Source organism: Oenanthe melanoleuca, chromosome 1 (genome assembly GCF_029582105.1).
Source record: "Oenanthe melanoleuca isolate GR-GAL-2019-014 chromosome 1, OMel1.0, whole genome shotgun sequence".
NCBI classification, from domain to species: Eukaryota; Metazoa; Chordata; class Aves; order Passeriformes; family Muscicapidae; genus Oenanthe; species Oenanthe melanoleuca.
The window spans coordinates 26,520,485-26,537,712 of NC_079333.1; the positions used below are offsets into that span (position 1 = coordinate 26,520,485).

The window sequence follows — 17,228 nt, forward strand, 5'->3', positions numbered from 1 at the left end:
GATTTGCATCCTCAAAGACTTAAAATATATTTCTACCTCATTCTCAAAAAAAGGTGAGACAAAATGACCCTGGTGCCTAAAAATAAATGACCTCCAAGCAGTTTGAGTCTCTACAGCACAACTATAAAACAGATGCTGCTGCACTGATCTTTGCCAGCTCTCAGTAACACAGGTACGTTCCTTCATTTATTTCCCACTCCCTATATATGCAAAGCTTTAGGGATGAGAGTATATCCAGTAATTTCATTGTTGTTGCTGAATTCCAAAGTGTTTGCAAGATAGGGCCTGTATTTTTAGGACTCTGTTTAAGTTCAGTGGTTCTTAAGATCATATCAGCTGGCAATCACACAGACCTTGTCACTTGACTGTCAGCCTATCTGAGATAAATAAAAAATAAAAAGTATAAAGTAAAATATACAGGTGTAATTGCAGCAATTCAGCTTTCCTCCTACTCATCTGCCTTTAAATGCTGTGTTACTGCAGGGGTGCTGCATTAAAGCTTTCTAAGCACAACACCAGGGCAAGGATTAACAGGATCAGGTATGCACAGCTATTTCCTCAGCTCAAACACAATTCACCTTGAGAAGTAATCTTAAAGGTTCAGAAGGAGGGACAAAAAAGGGTCCCTGGACAGTCTCATTCCCAAATGAGACACATCTTTAGCTCCAAACCAAAGTGGTTTTAACCGATGCCACATTCCCCATATAAATGTAAACTCCAGAAGTTGGTAACACAGACCAAAGGGCAGTAAGCAACAGATACTGTCTGTCAGCACTGCAGGAGCAATGGCAAACCTGTACCCACACACAGCTGAGCCACTGCTGCTCGTGTTGAGCAGTTCAGAACAAGGCTGGTAACTTCTGACTTTCAGAGATGCTGAACCTACTACATTTGCGGATCAGTCTGTAATTTTTATTTTCTTTCAGACTTCAGCAGATTATTTCCACAAAAAGACCACATTCACTGATATTTTAGCAGGCACCAGCTCAGGGAGAGCCTTGTCCTCCCTGCTTAGGATGGGTTTTACTGTTTCTTCCCCTCTGAGATCACTGAAGCTGAGCAAGTTCAAGAAAGATGCCAGTTTTGCATTCCATTTGAAAATTGTTTTAATACTATAAAACTCATTTGTTCACATATTTTGTACAAAAGATGAATTGTTTTCTCTTAATTACAGGAGAATCATTTCAAGCTTGAGAATTCAGCTAAGCAGGTCCAAAACATAACAAGACTGGGTTCTACTGGTTCTGGAGGGTCCCAGTTCAGCTCACCCAAGGTCTCTTTCCAGTTTGGTTCTCACAGTTATGGACCACCTTGATGGAAAATACCACACATCATCATTGACTCTTCGGAGGCTTGTAGTGAATTCGGCACCGCTCGTTAAATACCTGAGACACCAAAACAGAAGAGCAAAAGTGAGTCAGACCCATCCAGGAAATGAGCAGAACTTCACAGATAGTTCAGGCAACTACCTCTTCATGTAGCACCCATCTCAAGCTGCCCAGCTCTGAGGTATCAATAAATGGCACTTACCAAGACATCCATCTCCATTCACCTTCTCTCCTGGCTTTAGTAAATCCAAAGTTTGCTGCCTGATGTTGGGAGACTGCACAGCACTAAGTGTTCTCCCTCAGATAATGCAGAATCTTAATCCTGGCAGGCTGTTATCATCAAAAATGCTGATGCCTTGTTGTTTTTAAAAGGGAGGGAAATAATTGTTGGAAGGCTAATGAACGGTTCTGTCAGGTTCACTTTGGCATTCAAACTTGGGTGCTGTATTCCTGTCTTTCCTGAGCAGGCACATTTTACATTGGCATGACAGCCAAGAAGAGGGGCAAGGGCCCCTGGAAGCCACATGCACACTTCCAGTGATCTGCCTGCCTGTGCCAATGCTGCTGCTCCCTGCAAAGGGCACAGCACTCCTGCCTCACTCACCTCTGGCACTTCCTCTAGGTAAAATTTAGTCTCCAGAACTGGATACTGAGGATCATGTATATTTAGCTTGAACTGCTGCTGGCCTGCCCAAAGAGGGCCAATAAACGTGACTATTTAAAGTACGGCAGTCTGAATCCAAAGCAAAACACAGGCTCCTACCAAGACTGCAGGTGCTCTTCACAAGCAATTTAGTTATTTATCAGTTTTTATCTCAACTTGTCTAGCACAAGTCCTGAAAGCAACACGAGCATCACCTGACACCAAGCTGAGGCTCTGGCAGGTGTTGGTTATCCCACCAGCATTCCCACAAGAGCATATTTTGCCAAGCTGTCCAGGGATTTGGCAGATCCAAGTGCCTGTGATCATCAGGATATGAAGTTTCATGAGCTCTCCCACTGGCTTTATGTGCAAAGTGAGTGATCTTGTAATTTTGGGCAAGTTATCCAACACTTTCTATAAATACATTGTTTCAAGCTCTACCTTCCTAGAATCTTCTACAGCTGATCTTCATATTCACAGTTCACAACCTATGGCAACTTCAGCAAAAGTGAAGCCGGGAGCACACATTAGTTACAGCATTGCTTCTCAACAATTTTGGAGTAATTTTCAATTACCTTTCAAATTTTATTTATTTTAAGAAATAGACATGTATTACAAACTGCTTCATACTGCAGAAAACAAAAGTTGTCATATAGGTCCTTTCACACATAGAAACGTGCAGCCATTATGTTACCACGTGGAACAGACAACTCTGGAAGAGTTTAGACGAGGTAAAGGTTTGAAATCAGTGACAGGAGGAAACTGTAGAAATTAAGAGCAACAGCAGGTCCAATTCATAAACATTTTATTACAATAAATCACACAATTTTTTTGTCCATTGTCTGTTTATGATATTTTAATCCCATATATGTCTAAAAGGGTGCTGGAAATACTCTCTAAAGCACTGCAAGGGTTTCTAGCATCAAACAACACACCAGCTGCTTGCTATCATGCTAACTTTCAAAGTATCTTCAACAGTAACTCCACAGTCTTACTAACACTCTCTCCTACTTTTAGGATCATTGGCTCGCAGATCTCAGTGTGCTACTTAGGCCACTTAAATCCACTGGTCTACCTATGAAGTGCTATGCTCATTTTTCAGACATTTTTAAGGAAAAGCAATGGCTGAGAAACCTTAAAATCCATGTTACTATGCAAAAGTTTGATTTTGCTGGCTTTTACATATTTGTATAAACCACTCCAACAATAAACTCCAATGTGGAGGTGCTGGACAGAGACTAATGCAAATGTCTTGTATGAAAGTCAATTCCTGGTTTGGTATCATCCAAATTCTACTGCATAAATTTCTCTAAAGCAGCATCCTTCTATATGCCACTATTGCCACAGTCAGCCAATATTTTAAAAAAATGTTTCCTAATCAGATTTTTCCAATTAGTTTTCAGTTCCTTAGGATAAATGGAAAAACACAAGTGTACTTCCCAAACAGAAGTCTACGACAGTAAAACAGCCTGCACACCAATAATCACTTCCATGTAACAAATTGCATTTGGTCTGAAACCACGACTGATTCTAATTCCATCAGGGACATTTTTATGGGCAGCTAAAGGGGCCATTTATCTGTATATTCAGGGCATAGTTTAGCAGAGCTGAAGATAAAACCAAGAAATATTTCTCTTTAAGCCCCAGTCGAACATTGGCTAAGCAATACACTAGCAGGTGACCCCTGCACCATGCATACCTCACTGTTTATAAACTCTCCATCTTCAGGGAAAAGTTAGACAGTTCTGTCACCACTAAAAGCTTAATGCAGCTACAAGAAAACTCTGGGATCATTAATGAAGATTAGGGTCTGGGCTGTTTCCCTACAGCAGAGTTGCCATAAAATATTTGTCCCTGGTGACCAGCACCATGTTGTTATTAAGGCTGTGGCATTGCTTAGCCAGATCTGAGTGGGTTTAAAATTAAACTGAAGTGCATGCTTAGCTTTTTGGGACAGTACAGAGGTGTACTGATAGCAAAACAAGCAGAAAACTGTGTAAATGCTCATTTCATCAGCCTGCACTGAGGTTACTGACATACACCCAAGACATAAAGCTTTATTAGTTTTACTGGTGCCAGCTAGGGGACTAAAATCAAGAAGTAGGGATTAAAAAGGAAGGTGCAGCTAGTACTAGCTATTTGCAAAAATTCTTTTTACATTTAGAGAGAGAAAGAGGTTCTCTCTGCAGTATTGAGAGCTCTGAAAAGCTACATCAAACCAGAAAAGGATGCCAGATGTGAAAAGCTGCAGTGACACAATACAGCCATCTCAGAATTTAAGATCAGTGTTAAAATCACCAGATAGACTTTGGGGCCATCAATCCAGAGGGTGATCTGCACCCTCTGCTGACACAGGAGAGCAATGGCAAGGCTGCCCTTTGCACCAAGGAGTATCCATTCAAGCCTCAGAAAACTCCACCAGGAAAGGATTCAACTTCTACAGCTTCACCTTCCCCTGGGCTCTGCTCAGAGCTGTGATCAGCACCAGATACAGGTAAATGTGAAAGATTCATCTCTCTGATATTGTTAGAGGTTGTGCAAAGCTTTGCAGAGAAGTCACCACAGAAAAGCCTACAAAGTGCTTGGCCACTGGCAAGGGGGAGAAAGGGACACAGAGAATAATCCACAGTCTTTCCTCCCTGCTAAATCAGATGCTTTTCTTCCCCTGGCATTGTAACTGAAATCTTTGAGCTCTGCATCCAGAACTGGAAAAATGACTGACTTGAAGCATTTCCCCCAGCACTGCCCTCACCTATTTCTAGTTAATCTGTTTCATAAGGCACCAGTCCCACACCTCCAGTGCAGGACTGTCTGTTGGGACAGAACATCATCACTATTAAATGACTGAGTACCTTCCAGCTTCTGTCGTTTACCACTTCTTCAACATTGAGCTCCGACTGCATCAATTTCAACTGCAGAAAATAACAGATAAAAAGGTTACTGTCAAACAGGTCTCCCTGCAGCCTTCAGTATTTACTACCATTGCAACCATCCAGCTCTCAACCCCAGCACCAGGTGCACATCTCCCCTGATGGTGCAAACCAAAGTCCAAGAGCCTGGCCTTTCCAGTCAGCCAATGCTCAGGGCACACACAAGTCTGCAAGGGCACAGTAAAGGCAGACTCACAGCCTGGCAGTAGATCCTGATTACTCATGCTCTATTCCTAAATAATGCCCATCAAGATTTACTAACAATTAACTAATTAACATTGATGGCTTCACAGGCACAAATAACTGCACCTAATTCAAGCACTCAGCACAAGGAATACCAGGATTGGAGTTAGCTCTGCAGCCTTGAGTTGCCACTCCTGCATTATTGGATTCATATATGAAGCTGGTGAAGCTAGGAATCCAGCTAGGATCGTGGATTTTAAACTAAGGTTATGAACAGACACCCTCTGCTTCATTTGCCATCTACTCAGTGCAGTGACCAAAAAGGGTTTGCAGTCTGAGCATGTGTTGTTCATGCCATCTGAACCAGTTAATATTTTATGTCATCACTGAAGGACAAATCAGCTCTACACAGATGCAAAAGCTCTGGCAAGAACTACCACCAATACACAGTTCTTGAGCACTCACTTGACCCATGAGAAGGATAAGAATCTCTTTGTTTCACATCTATTAGAAACCCTGAGGGGCAGGTATGACAGTTGTGTTCAGGTAATTTAGTCCTGAAGCAATAGGAGATTTAAGAACCATCTGCCATTTTTGCCCAAATTTAGGATGCCTTCTTGTTAGAGTCTTTAACACAACAGACTGAGTCAGAGTTTATCCATTTTCAATACATGGTTCCAATTAGAGGCCTGGTGAACAGGTGCAAGCCAAGACAGCGATCCCACAAGAAACTTTCCAAGATATCCAGGGACACAAGAGTTGCTAACAGTCATTGGATGCACTTTCCCCAGCTCAACAGGACTTTAATCTGTTTGAAATAACAATCCAGAATCCAGAATGACTGGACGACCAGGATAAGTCTCTATAAAATAAACACTCAGAGGATCTTTAGCACTTTAAAGAAACTACTGCTCCAAGTTTTCTCATTCAGTGACCCAGAAGTAATAATTTTGCATGAAGTCTTCCAAGTTGTACACCTAGCAAGATGAGAGAAACACACATAACAACGGAAAAGAGATGTGTATTGCAAGCAAGTGAATAGGTATTTGAAATTCCCACTCTTAAAACTAAAATAAATTAAAAAAAAAAAAAGCGCAGGGGTGATCTCATAAAAAAATTCTGAGATGTTTCTAAATCATGGATTGCTTTTAACATTTGAAGCACCTCCAATCATTAGACACTATCATTGTGATGCTCCCAGTGTTTTCAGTGAGAGATTTCAGGCTCAGTAACTAAATGATTTAAAGAACTGGCTCTGTTAACAAAATTTGTAGAAAATACTAAGCTACCACTCTGTTTTCCTAACTAATATCCATGCTTGTTAGCAGTCCAGTAAGTGAGGCTTTAAGAATAAAACTGCTCATCTACCACATGGTTCTCTCAGTATCCTTTTCCTTATCCAAAAGGGGTCCTGGAAGTGGGATGAGAACTTCAGTGGGATTCCCTTCTCCACTTCTGATACTCAATCCCCTGTGGTCATCTCTGGTAAACTACACTTTCCACCCAGAGGCCAGAAGGTTGAGAGGGCATTTGCACATTAGAATTCCGTATGCAAACCTAGAAGTCTCTCTCCCACCATCACAAGGTACTCCAAATATTAATCCAAGAAACACCAAACAGCAAAAACATTGTTATGTAAGTGGAATTCAAGGTTGCCTGGAAGCATCTTGTAGAGAACAGGAAAAGTTAAGCTGTGACTCAGTGGTGTCAGTCAGTGAAGGTCAGAATTCACCATGGTAAAGAACGTGTGTTCTTCTACAGCATTTGTGTAAAAGAATCTCAGGAAATGCTCCACTTGCAGGATAAAAGCAGCTCTCTGCCTTGAGGCCTTGGGAAAATAATTCTCACAAGACCCAACAAGACTGCTTGACTCAGGATCCACCTCAGGTTCCTTCTATTACACACTGGTCTTCCCATTTGGGAAAGATACCCACTTCTTCCTCTATAAGTGATCTCTAGAAGGCTCCACCACTCACCTTTGTCTGCTCTTTCCTGAGTTGCTTTAATAATGCTGCATCTTCAGGGGTCTTTTCCCTCTCTTCTTTGAGAGTTTTCACTGCAGCAGAAGTCTGAGAGATGCAGTTTTTGATGATTCTTTCTCTCTTGGTGTGAGCATCCATCAGCTAAGTGGGGAGAGAAAGAAAGTCACAGTGACTCATTCGAGAATAAAAACCTCCTAGTTAGAAGTTTAAAGAGACACTTTCTAAAGTCATGGTATTGCTGTGCCTACAGAAATCCCTTTGAATTCATAATCCACATGTGGGAAACATGCTGCTTTAAGCAGCAGCTACTCTCAACTCAGACTATCCTGTTGTTCTTGCTCTTACCAAGTTGATCAAAAGTCAAAGGTAAACACAAGGAGTCTTGCAGAGCAGCAGGAAAAGCAAGCACCCTTTTTAAAAGATCATCAAAGGATCAATATTGCAGAACAAAAAACTTCCCTGCATGGTCTTAAAGTGGAGCAGTGTGTGGAGATGTTAAGCAGGACAGTTAGGAATATACAAAGCAGGCTCTACAAAGGCAGTGCTTTCCTCAGACACTGAGGATGCTTTACTGACCATTGCACATGACAGAGCAAGGAAGGGAGCTGAAAGTGGAAGGCGTGTACACTCACAGATTCATACAGCTCTTTACACGTCTGGCCAGGATCAACTTTCCCCACAAAGGAAGCTGTTGGAATCGTAGTATTTAGCTCATGAACAATTCTGTCATCGATTGTCCTCATCACCCTGAGCAGCTCCTGTATTAAAAAGGAGAGATACTTGGTTATATTTCTCAGAAAAGCCTACCACAAAAAATTTTGCATAGTTAAGCGTTTTAATAGAAATTAAATAGGATTCCTTACAAAGAGTTAGAAGCACACCAAAGAAACAATCCAACATGCAGAAGCATGTGCTGCAAACCATGGAATTTCCTTGGCAGCAAAGGCCAGAGCAGGGAGAGTAACTGATGTCCCCTGAAGTCCTCTGGCCCTGCAAGCAGCATGAACAGGCTGAAGAGCCTGTGCTCAAGTCCCAGTCCCCCAGACCCCAGGAAACTGGGGGCAACCTGCACCAAAACGGCAAACTTTGAATAAAACCCCCAACCATTCTGGGGCGCAGGAAGCTGAGCCGGGGAAGGTTTTAGGTTGGATCCCAGGAAAAAGTTTTTCACTCAGAGAGTGGCGGGCCCTGGAGCAGCTCCTCAGGGCAGGGGTCACAGCACCAAGCCCGACAGAGTTCAGGATGTGTTCGGACAACGCTCTCAGGCACATGGTGTGACCCTCGGGGGGTTCTGTGCAGGGCCAGGAGCTGGACTCGGTGATTCCTGAGGGTCCCAGCTCCTCAGCACGTTCTGGGGTTCCGCGTTCTCGAAGCAGGCCGGTTCGCACGGCCCCGCCGGCCTGGGCCCCGCTCCCGCCGCCGAGGGCACGGCCGGCACCTCACGCTCCCTTAACGCCGCGGAGGCGCCTGCGGAGCTCCCGCCGCCCGCGGGGCTCCCGCGCCGCGAGCGCTCCGTCCCGGGAAAGGGACTGCGGGGAAGGGGAGGTGCCGGGCCCCTTCCCGCCGGAGGGATGAGGGAAGGGGAGGGGAAGGCCGGATCCCGCTCCGTCCCGCCGCATCCCGCCGGCCGCGAGCAGCGGGGTGACCTCGCGCACGGGGCGCGCGCTCCCGCGGGGCCGCTCGCCGGGAGGCGGCGGAAGCGCGCGGGGCGCGGGCACGGGAGGAGGAGGCGGCGGTGGCGGCAGCGCCCGGCTCGGCCCTGCGCGCCCCGCGCGGGTTACCTGGAACTCGGCGAAGTCCTCGCAGCCCGCGGCTCCGCTGGGCGCCGCCATCCTGGATCGGCCGAGGGCGCGGCGGCGCCCAATCCGGCGGGGAGCCGGGATGACGCGCGGGGCGGAGCGGGGCGGGACCCGCCGGAGCGCGGCCCCCGGCACAGCGGCCCCCGGCCGGGCATCTCCACCGGCAGCGGCCCCGCGGCCCCTTCGCCACCTCCGGCCTTTGGGAGAGCTCCGGCCGCCCCCAGCGTAGGCGGTGCTGGCCCCAGCGGCCCGAGCGTCCCGCGGCGCCGCTCCCTCCAATCGTGGGCCCGGGGCGGGGCCCAGCGGTGACATTGAGCGGCGCCCAGCAGGCCCGAGGCAGCGCCATGTGGGGCCGCGCGGGTGAGTGAGGGGCAGCAGGGAGGGGCCGGGGCCCGAGGGGCGGGCCCGGAGCGAGGCGGCCGCGGCCGGGGCGAAGCCGAGCGTGAGGGGCCGCGACTGAAGGACTGGCGTTCCAACAGTGACAGGAGTGGGTCTGTGCCTCGGTTTCCCTAAAGAGCTTGAAAACGGTCAGGTTTCGTTGGGGGTGAGCGGGACTGTAGTGTACCTCGAAAGTAAAGGGCCTTAGGAGACACACCTTCAGACCGAATAACGAAGGAAAAAACAAACAACTCATTTTATATTTTTTTAAAGCGCCCTTTTTGCCTTTCTGAGTTAGTTTGGTTGGGATTTTTTTTCCCAAAACTTTCATTATATTAATGAATGCATTAGAAGCACTTTCTTTAAAGTATGTGTTTGTGTATAAGGTGCCTCGGCCTTTTCTAATGCGTTACAAAGTAGTTACCTCTCAGTACTAAAGATTCTGCTTTTTGAGTTGACTCTGCCGATACTTTTGGGATATGACAAGATTGGTAGAATGCTAGTGTGCAGTCCTTGAAGTAGCACCATCCAAAGTGTATCTGAAGCATATGTATAGACGAGTTCCTGGAAACTGCGATGTGTAATGTGTTCTAGAAATTGCTGGTAGGACGTTAGCTTGCATTCTTTTTTTTTTTTCTTCCTAAATTAATTTAATTGTATTCACATTTATGTAAGATTATTGAGCAAGCTCAAGGTGTACCTTAAAAACAAGTTTTAATTTCTTTGGTAGGCTGTTACAACTAAAAATCTGTACTTCTTGCCTTCATTTGTACCTATTTCTTTCTTTTTTTCCCCTCTTGTGTTAAAAATCCCCCTCAAATGCTTCTATTGAAAAGCTAGTTCCTACTTTCTATTGCTCTGAGCTAAATTTGGCCTCCTTGCTTTCTCTGCTTCTTCTTCCAGATATGGCTGTTAAACTGCTGGGAAGAAATATTCCCTCAGTTCTGAGGATGACCGAGGGAGCAGACCTGAAGATAAGCAGAAGGCTGTGCATTAAACCCCAGCGAGACCTTCAGTCAAAGAGTAAGAGTCTTTGATAGAGTTGTGGAATGTTTCATGCCATGGAATACTCGCATATCCGTGCTGCAGTCATCTGAACAGGAATCTGATTTTGTGAGAGTTTTGGTCTCTAGACTGAAAAATGGAGCATTAAGCTTGGTAAAGTCTTGTTTTCTAACAACAAGCCAGGGGTGAATATTTCCCCTTGTGAGGGTCACACAGCATTCACTTTGTAGCAGATCAACAGAGCCTTATCTAGTGCACGCTCCTACACTGAGACTTCTCAGCTCTGCTGTGGAACTGCCTGTTCAGCCCCACTATAAACTATTCATGTTTAGGAGTGTTGTGTGAGCTAAAAGACTTTTACAGTTTTCCAGGGTGCAGCCACCTCCAGCTATTCCAAAAACTGAACGTGCCCTGCAGGGAAGTGTCTGAATTGTTCTTGTTTAAGCTGGTCAGGAAAAGCTCAGGCTATGGAAGATTTTTTCACTACATATGGGACAGTTCTGTGCTCCCTGTATCACAGATTCCTTATGGCCCATCCATGCAGGAGAAAAGGAGCACACAGATGTGAAGCATTTGGCATGACTGTGTGTTAAAAACATGAATCAGCTGCACTGGGTAGGACAAAAGGTCTCCTTAAAAGTGTGATGTCTCCAGCAGTGGCCAATAAAGGAAGTCCCTTATGTTTTTGTGAAGTGGGAATGGTAACCTACAACAAGAACCTAAGGAAGAGACATCTTGGTATTTAATAGTCTTCACTGAATTTTTTTTTTTTTTCCCCAGAAATTTACCCAGTTTCTTGAAGCTGAATGTATTTTAGCATCCACATTCTCTAAGAATGTGGATGCTAAAATTCCCTAAGAATTTCTTCTCTGAGAAGAATTCTTCTAAGAAGAAGAAATTCCTCAGCAACAGTCTTGTGTTTGTTTTTGAACCCGATGTGTACTTTTTTATAATCTGTTTTTCCTTTATTCAGTACCCCCTCCAAACCAAGACCTCATTATAACCCGCACTCCCAATGTCTTTTACAAAGCTCTGCTGGGCTGAAGAGTCACTGCTTTTCCAGGCCAAAGGGTCTCAGTCTGTGGCACAGTTTCTTACATGGCAACCATTCCATACCTGTGGCTATCCTTCCCAGTGTTCTCTGTGCTCATTCTATTTCAGCTCCCTCTAAGTATTTCCCATGCTTTTCAAAAAGCTGGAGTCAGGGTTTTACACAGAGGCACAGTAGTGCTGTTGTGTTTGTCTGAGTTCCTCATCACTTACAGAGTTTTTCCTTTCTGTTACTTGCCAAAACCACTGTGGAACTCCAAGGCTTTGCTCAGGTCTATGTAATGATTAATAAGTGAGGGTAGAGTCTGCCATTGATGTGTGAACTGGAATTGCTTCCTGTTTGTGGACAAGGGCGTTCCCAGGCCAGTTCATTGAGTCTGGGTTCTGAAGCCTTGTGGCGTTTTGGGATCAGCCCTCTTCTTTATGTTTTTTAATAACCTGCTGATGTCAGCAAACTGTATCCACCCCACTTCTGAAATAATGCATGAATCCATGAGGGAGAACACAGCCATACAGGATACTGCCTGTTATTTGAAAGAAAAAAGGAAAAAGCTGTCTATTTTTGCACTTTGTTTCTTAGATTTTAATGGTATGTTATATATTAAAAGCTTCCCGTTAAAATATGAATATTTTATATATGAAGTTTGAAAGACTGACCTGAAAATTACGTGTCCAATCTTTGCCTATATCTGTTTATTTATACCTTCAGGTAAGAGAAAAATCTTAGACTGCCTGAAGAAGTTAACATTCTGTGACATTATATTGGCTTTTATTATTACTGTGCAGCATGTTGGCTTTTCTATAGCTGTTCCACTTGATTACTTCTTTTTTAACCTTATTGAAATGAAATAGAAAAACAGCACCTTAGGAAGCTTATCTGGTGAAGCAGCTTCTGCATATTTAGACCTTCAGATACAGAGGTTTTGGGGAAGATTTGGCTTTCCTTACATGGCTTCAGTTTAATCCGTATTTACATGTTTGTTAAACTGTGATACACTTTTCATTCTCTAACCACCTCTAGCAATCATATTTAAAGTTCTCACCCTAACTGGTTTTGTTACAGCTCTGACCATCTCTCTGACTGTTATTTTTGGTGGTGTTTTGTTTTTTGTCTTAGTGCGTTTTGTTGGAGGTATTTTAGGTCGATCTGCTTCGGGGGTGCCTGGATACAAGCCTACAGACTGGGAGAGAAGGTTTTTGGTGTGGGCAGGCCATTTCAAAAAGGCAGAGGATATACCAGAGACTGTCTCGTAAGTGTTGCTTTTAAAGCTGTAAAAGAGACTTTGTCTATGCAGAAATAAGGTACTTGAATACAACTCCAAAATAACTTTTCTTAAAAGGAATGGACAGCTTGCACAGCTGAAAAATCTGTGTTTGGTGTATCATCCTTGTAGATGAAATGACCTTGATGAAATTCTCTTGTACTAAGATAATGTATCCCTCTTGATTTTCTTTCTTCTTTTTTGCAAAGGGTTGACCAGCATTTATCAGTTGTTTCATTAAAAAGCCATGTCAGATCAGTTCATTTTTATTCTTCTCTCACAATTAGAAACATTTTCAAACATTAGTGTGAACTTTTTCTAGTGTTTTTCATTATATGTCAGTCTTTTGCTGTGGGAAACTTTCATATGCAGCTATAAAATAAATGAAACACACATAAAGTATTTATTAGTGATTATCTAAAGGCCATAGGCCAACTTCCTTTACTGCTGGAGTTTAAACTAACAGTTTAAAGGCTCTCTAACGATATATAGTCAAAATTTCCCTGTTGCTGCTCAGTCAAAATCTCAAAGCTTTGTCCAGTGTGAAGTAGAAAATAAAACTGGATGTTCTGGTTTGCACACCAAAATAAAGATCAAACTTATCAACAGCAGACAACTATTGGTTTAAAAAACACTCCTAGTGGTAGTATAATTGTCTTTTAAAACATGCTCATAATGCTTTTAAATACATTATTTAAATTAAAAAGAAACAGTAAATCTTGCGCTACTTGAGTAAGAAAATTATGTAGCTGCCCTCTTAAATATCTTCTCTATGGTTTGGATGCACTGTGTGGGAATTAAAGATCCACTCCTGTATTTAAATGTATCACAATGAATAAATTTTGTTAAAAGTAGAATCCTTCCATTTTGTATTGAATCATTCTTCTTGAAACTACAGGAGTAAATTATTAAAACTTACTATCACTTGATATATTTTTGCATACCAAACGTTTGTTATGAGTGTTTTTAAAAAAACAGAGTTAACAGAGTGATTGATTTCAGTAGTTTATTGAAAGGACAAACCAACTTCTGATAAAAGCTGACCATTTTTGCAAGTGCATAGGGAATTATTTTTATTTAGACAAATAATTCAGCCAAATCCAAGAAGACAACTGAGAACTATAAAAGCACAAAAACTTGTTTTCCTGTTCTGAGATTAATTATTTAATCTGAAATTAATTGTGGGTTGTAAGAGCTTGAGATATAACTCAGTAATCTTGTAAAATGTGATGAAGCAACCTGTTTATTAAACAAATGTTAAACTTAGCCACTGAACTGATTTAAAATGCAAGTTGTGTTTAGGTATCTGCCTTTTGCTCTTGTAAATTCTTAACACATCTAAGATATTTCCAAAATTACTAGCAAACTTTAAAATCCTACTACTATACATTTCAGCTTAATTGCAGCCTGCACTCAAGGCTTTCACTGCAGATTATTAGCAGAAGCAAATAATCTGGATGTTAAAATTAAACATTAGTTTCATTGTAGATGGATGTGTTTGTTCCCTATGATCAGAAATCTTGTACTTAAATCAATGCTCTGACAAAAACAAGAACAGAACTTCTCAGCTCTCAGGTCCTGTGTGATTTACCATGCTGAACTATCATGGATCCTTAAGTATCTTTTTTTTCTTCCAAATGTAAGGGTCAAGATTCCATATTCACTTATATTTATATAGAGTAATCATTTCCCAGTTTGATTCAATCCATTCTTCATGTTAGTTTCAGGGTATAATTAACCTAGTTTGATGCATTTGTTCTTTTTATCACATAATGTTGGTGTTTTTCCAGTCTTCTGGAATTCTGTCATGTGCCAAATCTTTTCAGTGAGAATATCAGCCCTCCTTGAGAAGGGAGTTACCTGCCCTAAATTCTGCAAGGAGAGTTAAATATACAAGGTGTAGGTCTTTGGTTATTGTGGAAAGCACTTCTAAAAAGCATTAATGCTTCACTGGCCTTTCTTGCAGTGTTCTCTCTAACACAGACTTAAAACCTGCTGTAAACCAAGATGTCATTTGGGTAGAATGATCTTCAGAATTTAACTCAAAATAAATGATCTTTTGCTTTTACTCTTCACATGTACAGCTGGAAGGTGTTAATAACTGCTACTCTTCTGGTGGAAGACTTCTGGTTTTTAAAAGATAACAGCAGAGTAAGCAACAGATTTCCCAAAAGGGTGCTGTAGCTATTGGTGTGGCTAGCTAAGCCCCCTAGAATTAAAAAAAAAAAAATTAAAGAGTTCTTCTGTTCAAAGCTGATGTTGGAAAGCTTACAATCCTCCACACCTCCTTTGTTTCTCTTTAACACTATTTACTCCAGCAAGAGTGGGGACCACTGGTCTTTTACCAAGTCCTATTCAGAATTTCTGAATGTTGCATTCAGCAGCCTGTGTGTTACTTACGGCCCTTTTAAGTCCTGCAGCAGAGGAAGCACCTTTCTGGAAAAAAAGACTGCATCATAAATGAAACCATTTTGAAGTTCAGGCAAAAGAAGTTGCAAAGCTGTGCTAATGCTTCCCTCTGCCCAAGAAACTCTCAGCTGCTAAAACTGTATTTTGGGTTTTACCAGACTTCTGCTATTGAGAGAAAAATGCATGCTTTACTATATTAATAGTAAAACACAATTATAATATGGGTGAATTAATAATCACAATTGTAATACAGGTGAGTTCTCCTTGACTTTGCAGATACCTGAAGGTGGTAGTGAGCACAGAGGGAGCTGACAGTAAGAAAAATATTATATTGGTTATACCGTTCCTCTCTTTTTCCTGTTCTTTCCATAATGAACATCCATACTTAAATCTTGCAGCCTTCCTTCTTTGCATTGCAGTCAAGTGGTCTGCAAAAGCTGCATTTTAACAATTGAGTAAGCAAAGTTTTAAAAGATGGGTTTGTTTCCAGAGAGGAATGGGTTTGTTTTGAGAGGACTGCCTCTGTTACCAAGTATCTTCCAAGGTATGTAGGGAATCAGCCTTTCCTGTTCTTATAAAACTTTGTGCAAATAGCGAAGTGCTGTTAGCATTACACAAAACTACCAAGACAGCACACTAGGAGAAATTAAATAATTAGCCAAGTGAATTATTTGGGTCTCTGATAGTGAGTCTGTTCTTTTATTCTTTCTTGAGGCTTGAAACAGTGAGAGCAGCTAAGACCACCCTGCGTGTGAAGTTCAGCTATTTCATGATTGCCTTGACAATAGTGGGATGCATTGCCATGGTGGTCAGAGGGAAGGAGGTAAGCACAGAAAAGGGCAAATAAATCTTCATTTAAACTTCTTAGTTCTGTATCGATTTTTAATACTGTCTTGCTCTGGGGGTTTGGTATTTTGTTTGTTTTGAGGGGTTTTGTCATTTTATCACTGAACAAAATTTTAACAAGTCCTCCTGGTTCCCCAGAAGTGACCCTTACTGACTAATTCCCATCAGAAAAGGATGATGTCACTGTTAAGATGCTTCCTTTAAAAAAAAAAACAAACAAAAACCTCTGAGATTAAAGCATCTGTGTGGCAGAAGAACCTTATTTGTTATGCTACCTTTCTTCTGATGACAGTGTTCAGGTCTGGTTTCTGTGGACTACTGGATTCTAGAGAAATCTTAAAAGTAGTGACAGTCTTAACTCTTAACCCCAGCACTGTGAGCTACTGTCACCTGACATTTCTGTTAGGATGTCGATTAAAATGAAACAGTGGAAGGATTTTTCCTGGCTTTAACAGTAAAGATCTGATGATTCCCAGAGCATCTCCTCTGTACTGGACTAGCATGAATGCAAATACAAGGAAGAGAGGACAGCTACTTTGGAATCCTTGTTTTCAAAGCAGCTGGAATGATTTATGTTTCCTGAGATGAGCTCAGTTGGCCAGAGAATGGTGCTAATAATGCCAAGGTTGCAAGTTTGATCCCCCAGTGGACCATTCACTGAAGAGCTGGAATTGATGATCCATGTGGTCCCTTCCATATCAAAATATTGAGAGTCTCTGATATGAACTTTTGATTTGTTTCTAGTATCTCTCTCTCATGAAAATCAGATCAGAATTAAATACTGACCAGAAGCACAGAATGAATCTGCTAGTGCCTTGAAAAAAGGATTTAATTTATTCCCAGAAAAGTAATTACTTTCAACCAAAATAATCTCTCAATATTTTATTTTAACCCTCTTGGCTTCCTGGCATTAAAGCTGACAGAACTTGGTAAGGATAGGTCAAGTACTTTGTAAGATATTGATTCAAGCTTCAAGTGGTAACTGATGATCTTATTACATGGTAGGCTGTGAAAAGACATGAATCTCTTACAAGCATAAACCTGGAGAAGAAAGCCCAGTGGAGAGCTGAAGGTGCATCTGCTAAACCATAGACGAGGAAATGAAGCGATCAAGGACTGGGGTAGAAAAGCAAAGTCCCTTTCATCACTGAGAGCAAGATACCATCGTATCTTTCCTGTACGTTAGTTCTGTACACTCATACAAGTTCTGTGCACTGCTCAAGAAAGAATAAATAAGTTGTCCTATAACCAATAAAATCAGAAATAGCTATTTTCTTTTCCTAATAATAGCCCCTTTCTTCCAAACTCTTTTCTTCATAGTTAGTGGGACAGGACACATGAGCACAGTGGATAAGCAATGTAATTGTTTCCCATGTGCTGTGCACCAGACTAAGCATCTTTTAAAAGAAGTAC

At 42.3% G+C, this 17,228-nt stretch overlaps 2 protein-coding genes across 4 annotated transcripts; one reads left to right on the forward strand and one right to left on the reverse strand.

The window, feature by feature from the left end:
* Positions 1 to 1,088: 1,088 nt before the first annotated feature.
* MIX23 (mitochondrial matrix import factor 23) lies at positions 1,089 to 9,177 on the reverse strand. Of its 2 annotated transcripts, XM_056502629.1 has the most exons (5): positions 8,848 to 9,177; positions 7,699 to 7,824; positions 7,061 to 7,207; positions 4,824 to 4,883; positions 1,089 to 1,385 (listed from the first exon to the last, which is right to left on the reverse strand). In XM_056502629.1, the coding sequence occupies exons 1-5, from the start codon at positions 9,175 to 9,177 to the stop codon at positions 1,335 to 1,337; spliced, it is 714 nt and encodes a 237-aa protein (XP_056358604.1). In that variant the 3' UTR covers positions 1,089 to 1,334. The 2 variants fall into 2 exon arrangements, with proteins under 2 accessions (XP_056358604.1, XP_056358613.1); XM_056502638.1 differs by lacking the exon at positions 4,824 to 4,883.
* On the forward strand, positions 8,973 to 17,079 carry FAM162A (family with sequence similarity 162 member A). 2 transcript variants are annotated; one of them, XM_056502652.1, is made up of 5 exons: positions 8,973 to 9,225; positions 10,147 to 10,266; positions 12,416 to 12,548; positions 15,684 to 15,792; positions 16,821 to 17,079. In XM_056502652.1, exons 1-5 carry the CDS (start codon positions 9,210 to 9,212, stop codon positions 16,905 to 16,907), a joined length of 465 nt encoding a protein of 154 aa, XP_056358627.1. In that variant the 5' UTR covers positions 8,973 to 9,209; the 3' UTR covers positions 16,908 to 17,079. The 2 variants fall into 2 exon arrangements, with proteins under 2 accessions (XP_056358627.1, XP_056358635.1); XM_056502660.1 differs by lacking the exon at positions 8,973 to 9,225 and adding an exon at positions 9,272 to 9,356.
* The last annotated feature ends 149 nt before the right edge of the window (positions 17,080 to 17,228 follow it).

Excerpts from the sequence above, each read along its gene's own strand:
- FAM162A (XM_056502652.1), top strand. Across the intron at positions 12,549-15,683 it reads GATATACCAGAGACTGTCTC|GCTTGAAACAGTGAGAGCAG; the intron begins GTAAGTGTTGCT and ends TTCTTTCTTGAG. Across the intron at positions 15,793-16,820 it reads TGGTGGTCAGAGGGAAGGAG|GCTGTGAAAAGACATGAATC; the intron begins GTAAGCACAGAA and ends ATTACATGGTAG.
- MIX23 (XM_056502629.1), bottom strand. The coding sequence starts at position 9,177 with ATGTCACCGCTGGGCCCCGCCCCGGGCCCACGATTGGAGGGAGCGGCG. Across the intron at positions 7,825-8,847 it reads AGGACTTCGCCGAGTTCCAG|GAGCTGCTCAGGGTGATGAG; the intron begins GTAACCCGCGCG and ends TTTTTAATACAG. Across the intron at positions 7,208-7,698 it reads GTAAAGAGCTGTATGAATCT|CTGATGGATGCTCACACCAA; the intron begins GTGAGTGTACAC and ends CTCCCCACTTAG.